General features: G+C 39.0%; 1 protein-coding gene and 1 pseudogene across 2 annotated transcripts in view; both read left to right on the plus strand.

Moving 5' to 3' along the window:
* Window positions 1-1453, plus strand: LOC109464361 (annotated as a pseudogene).
* A 5624-nt stretch (window positions 1454-7077) lies between these two features.
* Window positions 7078-10580, plus strand: part of LOC109464360 (calcium-responsive transcription factor-like) — an 8708-nt gene continuing 5205 nt past the window's right edge. Inside the window, exons 1-2 of one of the 2 annotated variants that reach the window (XM_019761308.1) lie at window positions 7078-7278; window positions 8120-8417. In XM_019761308.1, the coding sequence (XP_019616867.1) occupies window positions 8264-8417 (154 nt within the window). In that variant the 5' untranslated portion in view covers window positions 7078-7278; window positions 8120-8263. The remainder of the gene's footprint in view (window positions 7279-8119; window positions 8418-10580) is intronic. The other variant, XM_019761309.1, reaches the window with a different exon arrangement.

Raw genomic sequence — 10580 nt, forward strand, 5'->3', positions numbered from 1 at the left:
ACACATCGTGCAGTACTTTGGAGCGTCTGTGCACCTTGGTAAGTGCCGACTATGATTTTGTTTTTGTCTTTATTTGTCTGTGATTACAGCCTTCTGACATTTTGGTCGTTGTAGGTTAAGCCTGGCCGCGAAAACCTTTGTTCATGTCTACGTTCTGAATTACTTTTCATACTCGTCTATGCTTAAAAGTGTTCGCTTTGACCATTAACCTATCAAAATATGTGTTTAAGAGTATTCGTCTGCATTAAACTAGATTTAGATTTTTTTTTACTTTCTGTAAATCCTTCGACATAGAACTCCATTCATGCCGTCCGCATTTCGACTTATCTTTGTTATAATATTAATGTTTTCTGTACTAGCTCTGCTCTGCTCCAAACCATACACAAATGTCAATTCCATTGACCTCATATGTTGACTTCAAAATTTATTCCTGTAGGTTTGACCAACATGGCGACCAGGGCTGAATCCTGTCAGACACAAGAGGAGGGAGAGAATGGACATGGGGCCCAGAATTCCCAAAAGTGTGGCGAGCGCGGTAACGAGTTTCATGACCGAAGTACTATGGTGAGACACCTCACAAGTGAAAAACTTTATCGATGTGAGAAATGTGACAAAAGCTTTAGTAAACTGTGCAATCTTAAGACACATATAAGGACTCATACAGGTGAAAAACCGTATCGATGTGAGAAATGTGACAAAAGATTTAGTAAACTGTGTAATCTGAAGACACATATAAGGACTCATACAGGTGAAAAACCTTACAGTTGTGAAGAATGCAGCAAGCAATTCAGCGACCTTAGTCAGCTGAACAGACACATACGGACTCACACCGGTGAAAAACAGCACAATTGTGAAGACTGCGGGAGACAGTTTAGCAGGCTGGATAGTCTGAAGGTACACATGAGAACTCACACTGGTGAGAAACCGTACAGGTGTGAGAAATGTGACAAAAGCTTCAGACAGTCTAGCAGTCTAAGGACTCACATGCGGACTCACACGGGTGAGAGACCGTATAAGTGTAAGGAGTGCGGTAGGTGTTTTGTTGAACTGGGTGATCTAAAGAAACATATCAGAACTCACACAGATGAGAAACCGTACAGGTGTGAGGAGTGCGGCAAGCAGTTCGGTAGGCTGAGTTATCTGAAGACACACATGAGAACTCACACTAGCGAGAAACCGTACAGGTGTGAGAAATGTCACAAAAAGCTTCAGACAGTCTAGCAGTCTAAAGACTCACATGCGGACTCACACGGGTGAGAAACCATATCAATGTGAGGAATGCAGCAGGTGGTTCGGTCAGCTGAGTCAACTGAAGTTACATATCAGAACCCACACCGGTGAAAACCTACAGGTGTAAGGAGTGCAACAGACAGTTTAGTGGTCCGTCTAGTCTGAACAGACACAAGCAGACTCACACTGATGAGAAACCGTACCGATGTGAAGAATGCGGTAGGCAGTTAAGCAGGCTGGAGAGTCCGAAGTTACACATGAGAACTCATACTGGTGAGAAACCGTACAGATGTGAGGAATGTGGTAGACAGTTCAGCAGGCCGGATAGTCTAAATCAGCACATGAGAACCCACACTGGTGAGAAACCATACATATGTGTTAAGTGTGGGAGGTGTTTTGTTGGGCTGGGTGATCTTAAGAGCGAATGTCTGTAAGGATCAAACAATGGTGGCAGGGGTCAAAAAATAGATTTGGCTCAAACTTTGCACAGTGATAGTACTTGGCCCACAACCCCTCAAAATAGCTTTATTTCCAGTCAGCACCGATCGTTGCCATGGTAACGGGCCAAACAAGTTTCGGGGCCATTTCCCCTGATTTAGACATGTGAAAAACATGAAATTTGGCATAGTTTAAGGCACGATTACGAGCAAGTGCTTTAATATTATGGAAAAAACAAAGTATGGGCATAAAAGATCAACTAATCCGCTATTCTAGAATAGCTTTGGAATTTTCAAGAAGTTCGTTTAAAGGACCTGGGCAACCCTAACACAATACAGTGTTTGAGGCTTATGAAAAAGCGTTATTTCTACCCAACTTCGAAGTGCTGTAAGTCCAAAGATGGTGATTTTTTTTGCTTCAATTTTGAATCATAGATACATAAACATATGTGCTATAAAATGCATGGTTGCAAACTTTGGGCACTTCTTTTTTTGTCACGTGGTTGTCCTTAGAAGTAGGTCAAATTTTGAATTTGAGGGAAAATATGATTTTCAGCCATGTTCAGGATACTATATCTACAAAAGAAAGAAAGCAATCTGGTAAAGTATTTTGCCCAAAGTAACACTATGTCTTGTCTATTAAATGAATACTTGTGGAGGTTGGGATCTTGTGTCGTTGGTGTGCACTTGTCCCTCAAAGTAGGCCATATTTTGGACATTTACAGAAATTGACATATACGGCTATGTTTGAAACTCTAGAAATAGCAAAGTAGGATGTCATTTAAATTCAATCTTTGCAGGAAAGTACATATATGCATTGTGTATCAAATGAATACTTGGGGAAGTTGGGGTCTTGTGTCGTTGGTGTGCACTTGTCCCTAAAAGTAGGCCATATTTTGGACATACATACAGAAATTGACATATACGGCTATGTTTGCAGGTCTAGAAATGACGAAGTAGGATGCCATTTTAATTCAATCTTTTAAGAGGAGTACATATATGTATTGTGTATTAAATAAGGGCTTGTGGAGGTTGGGGTCTTGTGTCGTTGTTGTATACTTGTCCCTAAAAGTAGGCCATTTTTTAGAGCAAATGTCTGTAATGATCATACAATAGTGAGCGGGGTCAAAAATCGATTTTGCTCATATTTTACACAGTGATAGTACTTCGCCCACAACCCCTTAAAATAGCTTTCTTTCCGCTCAAAACCCATTGTTGCCATGGCAACAGCCCATTCAAGTTTTGGGGCCATTTTGACAGATTTTTGCGTCTCTACAACACGGAAATTGGCAAAGTTTAGGACGCGGTCACCGCCAACTGCTTTAACGTAACGACAAGTACTTCAGGATATTATTAGACCAATGCCTTAACTTGTACGAAGTAAGTGTGAAGTTGATGTACAGGCAGATTTCAGTCTTTGGGCAACCTCGAAGTAGGTCATTTTCTGCACTTGTCCCCAATTTTGGATTTTGGGCTGTTTTTGAGCTGATGAGAATACCAAAGTGAATTTATTTTTAGACCCATCCTTCTACCATGTGTTTATTATAGTATTGGCTATCACATGGGTGATTTTGAGGGCTTCCTTTTTGGTTCATGTCGTATATGCCTATTTCTGTAAATGTTTAAAATAGTGCCTACTTTTAATGACAAGTATACAACAACGACACAAGACCCCAACCTCCACAAGCCCTTATTTGATACACAATACATATATGTACTCCTCTTAAAAGATTGAATTAAAATGGCATCCTACTTCGTCATTTCTATACCTTCAAACTTAGCCATTTTTGTTAATTTCTGTATGGATGTCCAAAATATGGCCTACTTTTAGAGAAAAGTACACACCAACGACACAAGACCCCAACCTCTATAAGTATTCATTTGATACACAATACATATATGTACTTCCCCGCAAATATTGAATTCAAATAGCATCTAACTTTGTTATTTCTAGACCTTCAAACATAGCCGTATATGTCAATTTCTGTACATGTCCAAAATATGGCCTACATTTAGGGACAAGTGCACACCAACGACACAAGACCCCAACTTCCCCAAGTATTCTTTTGATACACTATGCATATATGTACTTCTCTGCAAAGATTGAATTCAAATGACATACCATTTTGTTATTTCTGGAGTTTCAAACATAGCCGTATATGTCAATTTCTGTACATGTCCAAAACATGGCCTACTTTGAGGGACAAGTGCACACCAACGACACAAGACCCCAACTTCCCTAAGTATTCATTTGATACACAATACATATATGTACTTCCCCGCAAAGATTAAATTCAAATGACATCCTACTTTGTTCTTTCTAGAGTTTCAAACATAGCCGTATATGTCAATTTCTGTAAATGTCCAAAACATGGCCTACTTTGAGGGACAAGTGCACACCAACGACACAAGACCCCAACTTCCCTAAGTATTCATTTGATACACAATACATATTTGTACTTCCCTGCAAAGATTGAATTCAAATGACATCCTACTTTGTTATTTCTAGAGTTTCAAACATAGCCGTATATGTCAATTTCTGTAAATGTCCAAAACATGGCCTACTTTGAGGGACAAGTGCACACCAACGACACAAGATCCCAACCTCCACAAGTATTCATTTAATAGACAAGACATAGTGTTACTTTGGGCAAAAGACTTTACCAGATTGCTTTCTTTCTTTTGTAGATATAGTATCCTGAACATGGCTGAAAATCATATTTTCCCTCAAATTCAAAATTTGACCTACTTCTAAGGACAACCACGTGACAACCAAAGAAGTGCCCAACGTTTGCAACCATGCATTTCATAGCACATATGTTTATGTATCTATGATTCAAAATTGAAGCAAAAAAAATCACCATCTTTGGACTTACAGCACTTCGAAGTTGGGTAGAAATAACGCTTTTTCATAAGCCTCAAACATGTATTGTGTTAGGGTTGCCCAGGTCCTTTAAACGAACTTCTTGAAAATTCCAAAGCTATTCTAGAATAGCAGATTAGTTGGTCTTTTATGCCCATACTTTGTTTTTCCATAATATTAAAGCACTTGCTCGTAATCGTGCCTTAAACTATGCCAAATTTCATGTTTTTCACATGTCTAAATCAGGGGAAATGGCCCCGAAACTTGTTTGGCCCGTTACCATGGCAACGATCGGTGCTGACTGGAAAGAAAGCTATTTTGAGGGGTTGTGGGCCAAGTACTATCACTGTGCAAAGTTTGAGCCAAATCTATTTTTTGACCCCTGCCACCATTGTTTAATCCTTACATTCGCTCTTAATAGGCACCTTCGAACTCACCCTGGTGAGAAACCGATGTGAGGAGTACTAGTGCAGCAGACAGTTCAGCAGGATGGGCCATCTGAAACAACACATGCACACTCATACTGGTGAGAAAAAAACGTACGGATGTGAGGAATGTTAAAGCAGTTTAAAGGGATGCTTATTCTGAAGTCACGCATGCAGACTCAGACAAAACAAATGTTGCAAAACAGTTGAACACTGTATCAAAATCTTTTGGAAATTATGTAACGTGCCAAGTAGACACGCATTCTCAAACAAGCATTTCAGTGTCCATGTCAGGATTACTATTATGTGATAACATTTGAGTGAGTAGCGAGGTTTGGAGAGCTCTTTTAGCAATGTGATCTCTTATTTACTGTTTTGCTTTAGTAGTGTACTTTCTTCATGACTCTGTTGTAAAATTACGAATGCATGCTCCGTAGCTCGTTCATTTGGACTAGAAGTTGTGTGTAGAATGCGAGTGTTTAGACAATAGTGGTATCGTTGTCCATTGTCCGTCTGTTATAGCACTTTATTAACTAGTTTTCTTTGATCTGCTTTTAACTAACCACAGTATACTAGATCCTTACAATATAAAATTTAGAGTTAGTTAGCAGCATATATGTTAGTTCTAAATGCACTAGAATGTTGATAATTTTTTTTTTGTTTTTTGTCCTGCTACTACATATATAGCTGTTAGAGATTTGTCAACTTTCTGCATTCCAGTTTCGCTAATAAATCAAAATACATAATGTGCTGTCTTAAGCTTATGTATTTATCTTTTTCATTGGGATGTTGTGTAATTTGCCCCTATGCAAATCAGCACATGCAACATGATAATTTCAACAATAAATTCAGACACGTTATGCGTTATTTCTTTATTGATTTCAAACTTTATTGTTAGTTTCCAACTCTGTCTCTTTTTACTTCGAATGGTGTGTAATGCACTCCTTACATGATTCCACTTCGAATGGTGTGTAATGCACTCCTTACAAGTGAACAATAGCAGCTATTTTATACATGTATCACATTGATGCATACTCCGTAGTCTGTTGATTAGAGCTAGAAGCCGTGAGTAAATGCGACAGTGTAGTGTTGAGACAATAGTAACATGGCAGGACACCGTTTGTTTACCGTCAAAATTTGTCTCTGTTAAAGAACTTAGTTAAACAACATGTAGTTATACGGTGAATATGGTGTGATAAAGCATTGTCAGTTGCTACAAGCAACTTAGTGCGCATAATCTTAATAATAGTTTCTATCTATGGATACAAAGCTTAGGTACCTGTATGTAAATATATTATGTAGGCTTAATATTCTGTAAAAATGGATAAAATTTCATTGATAGATGTCAAAATTTTGTCCTGGAACAAATGTTTTCTGAGGAAATGTCATAGTCATATACTTTATCCACAACATCTCTAATTACTGACTAATTCTTAGTCAACCGTTAAATGTCAATTATTTTGAACATTGCACCGTCCGAGCTTTCTTTACATTTCTAGAATTGTAGTTTTAGAGCAGTAACCTTGATGGTATTGATTGGATACTAGTTATGTACTTATATAGTAATTAACAACGGTAAGTGATAGTACACAGTAGTTGAAACGTAGACGTTAAGTAAATTGAGTTTGTAAGAATGAAGCCATTGAAGGAGCTTCTATTTCCTGTTAATATTTCACTTTGTCTAAGTGCTTGCCTGTATGTCCTACAGACACAATAATATCTTTCGACTGATAATATAAACCCAGAAAACTAGCGTTTGGTTCATAGTTAAATCTTTTCACTGATTTGCACCAGTGTAAATCGACTGATGTGCATCAGTTTCCAACTAGGAAGTAATTTTACAGCTGTACAAGCGTAGACGTTATGTTGTATATGAGTAAAAGTTGCTGTTTTTTTAAAGGTATATTTACTTTTTTTCAGTCAAATATTTAAATCGTTTAATGTCTTTAACATAATGCTTTCTTATATCTTGCGTTTTTTCTTTGGAGGAATTTGCTAATTGCTCACAAAATATAGAAATCAAGATTCAGACCGTAAAAGTGTAATTTTTAAAATCATTACTTCATATAATATTCATATACACCAGAAACTTATGCCAGGTACGATGTTAGGTTGTCTCGGTGGTCTGCTTGAAGTGTAAAACGTCTACATTATGAGGAAAGCGTGACGTACCACCTGACGTCAAATGTAGTACATGGGTAATCAGGCCTGCAATTTCACCTTTGACCCACATTGCGATCACCTTTGACCTCACATGACGACAGGAAGACAAAACTGCCCGAGTCCCGGTTTACGTGAAGAGAAAAACCATCATAGGAAGCAAGTAAGGCTTAGAAACGAAAACAAAGGTATCCTAGTGTTGAGGGGAATAGTTTAAGACCATTTCTGTTGAAGAAGAACCGCAGTAGGATGATGATTTGTAGACATTTTCGGGATGTGAATATCGTGAAATTAAAGGGGGAGGGGGGCGAAATCAAATATACGGTCGACCGTTGCCACTTTACATGTACGTCGATTTGCATCAGGCAAAGTGGCCTTTTAAGATTACATGAAATTATATAGAAATGTTAATTATATTGTAAAGAATCACATAAGGCATAAATAACCAGCCTAGAAAAGCGTAGAACTGATTTGTAAAAACAGTGAATGGAGAATCCTGGTGACCAAACCTATAGAGGCTTTTCATTGACGCTATAATAATTATCATATGAATCTCGATGACCATGTGTGTGCGGGTAAGTTGATTAAGTAGCAGCATGTTGGCATGTTTAACAGACATTCACTGTAATCCAACATGGTGGATGTGAAAAGCCTGTATACTGCCGACTCTCTTTCCAACTTAGCGAATGGAGTCAGTTGTCCCCATTATTTGTAGAAGTGATATAAATGTTTTAATATGATATCGATGTTTTAATATGATATCGATGGTGTGAGTGATTGAGTGATTGTAAGATATCACAAATTATGATTTTAAACGTTACAGTAGCAAGTTTATTCAAATGCGAGAATTATGTTGGGTTACGTTGTAATATATTAGGTTGAAATTGTAAAGCTTGGTAAAGTTCTGTCTCTTTAAACTTTGTTTTCTACAAATCCAATTTTATCATTGACAGCTTTAATTTTAACGCTTAATCTGTATAATTTTTTTTCATTTTTGTTATTAGGGTGAACAAGGCAACAAGGGAGATACTTTTTCACAAAGGTCTAAGGGTGAGCCGGGTAGAGGCGCAAGTGACGTCATAAGTCATCCCCGTACCCAGGGTCCTTAGTAACACTACCCTGGGTACGACGCAGGCGATACCACAATCATGGCCGATCAGTCGGCGGCCGCTTCTGAATCACGTGGGGAAAGCCGTGTTTTCAGCTCTCTGGAGGCCCTCAACGCGGCTTTATCACTACACGAGGAGGAAACTTTGTCCAAATTCATAGTTTCCAGGAAGGAAAAAGAGTTTGGCCAAAAGAGTGAGTTTTTTTTTCATACATCGTCTGTTACTGTCAAATTTTCGCCATCCTCCCATGGCAGGGTCAGCGGCTCCGAGTTCCTTCTCCACCCCTACCCCTGCGGAATAAGCCCGCCTTTTGTACTCTGCGACCCAAGGAATATCAATATACATGAGCTTGCCTTATTTGGCATGACCCGATTTCTAACAGAATTTTTCATCGCCGAGGATAGTCTCGGGGGAGGTGAATACAAACTGGAACTTCCCAGCGAGGATGCCCGCCGTATCTCTACTGTCCATCCCGAGGCAAACTGCCGTCAGCCCAAGACCGTTCCACTGCTTGAAAAACCACGTTTCCAAGAGTTTCCAGTCCCGCACACGCCCGTGAAATTCGCCGTGTCCTGGTCGCGTCCATGGATTTCCGGGCTCCGCGTGTACGGCCCCGGATATTTCCTTACACTCCCGGATTCGTGCTCGCCGTGCACGTGCACGGAAATTTACGCCCCGCACACTTGGCGTGTGTTGGGGAGCGGCTAACAATAAGGGGTAATTAGGTACTGCGTGTATTCATGTTTCAGGTGATAATTACTTGAACCAAAGTTGCCAGCACTTTAATCTAAGCAAATTAGATATAGAATGATCAAGGATTGTTAATACAACATTTGAACCTATGCGTCCTTGGCTTGATTTATCGTTATGTCGTCCATACGACAAAGCACATTTGAGCGTAGGGCGCCCCGACGCTGGGGTTATATGACCTACTCGGTCAAAATGACCTAAATCTACACTCCGGTCTAAATCTGAATTTTTTATTTTGGAAATAATAGTTTATCCGTGAGGTTCATTACCATGATGTAATCAAACGCTTGACTAAAGGGGTTTGAACTAACATGACCTGATCAGTTTGTTATGATTTTTAGGTACATGTATGGGTAATAATATGCAAGCTTTACATTGTAGTTCGGTCGATGTGTATTGCGATGTGTCTGACATGGCGTCCGTTTATGTGAATAGCCTTTGTGTAAACAAAGGGAGAACTCACAGCGTCCCCATGCCTGGTAAAATACTGAAATCCAGCAAAACAAGTCAACCCTCATGACATTAATTGTGGATTTTGGATACATTTACAAAGAGTAAGGTTATGTTGGAGTTGAAGTGCGGTTTTATTTCACTTAGTGAGCGACAAGTTGTGTAATTCTAGAACGAATAAAGCCATGTAATCATGACGAATTAGAATTATGAAGATCATTTGTCTGCCTTGAAATAAATACATTCACACAATCAGAAACATCCAAATGTTCAGACTGCACAGGCGATTTAACTTAAAACCTATAATATAAAAACAAGATTGTTGTAGTATTGAACGCGATCACGTGATTATATGACTGACGACCAATCCTACCTCTCTCTCGCCGGGACCAGCCAATAAGAGCCGCGATGCTTTGTTTTGGTGGGTCGTTTGAATCTTGCTTTGTCACAACGACGGTTTGCTTTTTCAAAACACGTTTGTCTCGGCTTGCAAAGATTACTAGTATGTTCCTGAACTAAATGGCGTCAAACATTCCGTTCTGTTACTTCGTTTTCGCAACGGAAGAAATGACTCTACTACATTGAAAGGACAACACCGCAACGAACCAGCAAACCGACAGGAGGAAGGGTAAGCTAAAACAAGGATACTATTATATATACGGCACTATCGTTACATATATCTTAAACATGTTGTTTAAAAACCTTGGCTAAGTTGTGCCTACGGCAGAAATATTTATTTTGGCAAGAAGTGTACACTATTTTTTTACTGATTAATATCATAGTTTATTATTTCTACTTAGAAGTACATCGATATAGTTTGTATGTTGCTCACAACATATGTACTTTTTTCAGGCGCGGATTTGGGATACTTTGAGACGATTTGAAGAAACTTTATCGCCAGGCTGTCGGAGAGCTCAGAAAAGAAAGAAGAAAAGCGACTGCAGTCACACAGAAGAGGGTGAGTCTATGCAAATGTATATCTTTGCATACGAAAGCCGACAAAGCTCTTGACAATTTGAATTGTTTTCATTACCGAGGGAAATGTTGTGTTTGTATTGTTCCCATGATTACAATGAAAAGAAACAAGTAGACGTTGATGCTTGATGAATGGAGCCTTTTCATCTGGACAAAATTGTTGCTGTCTGACGTTAAAAAC

This window comes from Branchiostoma belcheri, unplaced genomic scaffold (assembly GCF_001625305.1).
Source record: "Branchiostoma belcheri isolate BF01 breed outbred unplaced genomic scaffold, Haploidv18h27 scaffold137, whole genome shotgun sequence".
Taxonomy (NCBI): Eukaryota; Metazoa; Chordata; class Leptocardii; order Amphioxiformes; family Branchiostomatidae; genus Branchiostoma; species Branchiostoma belcheri.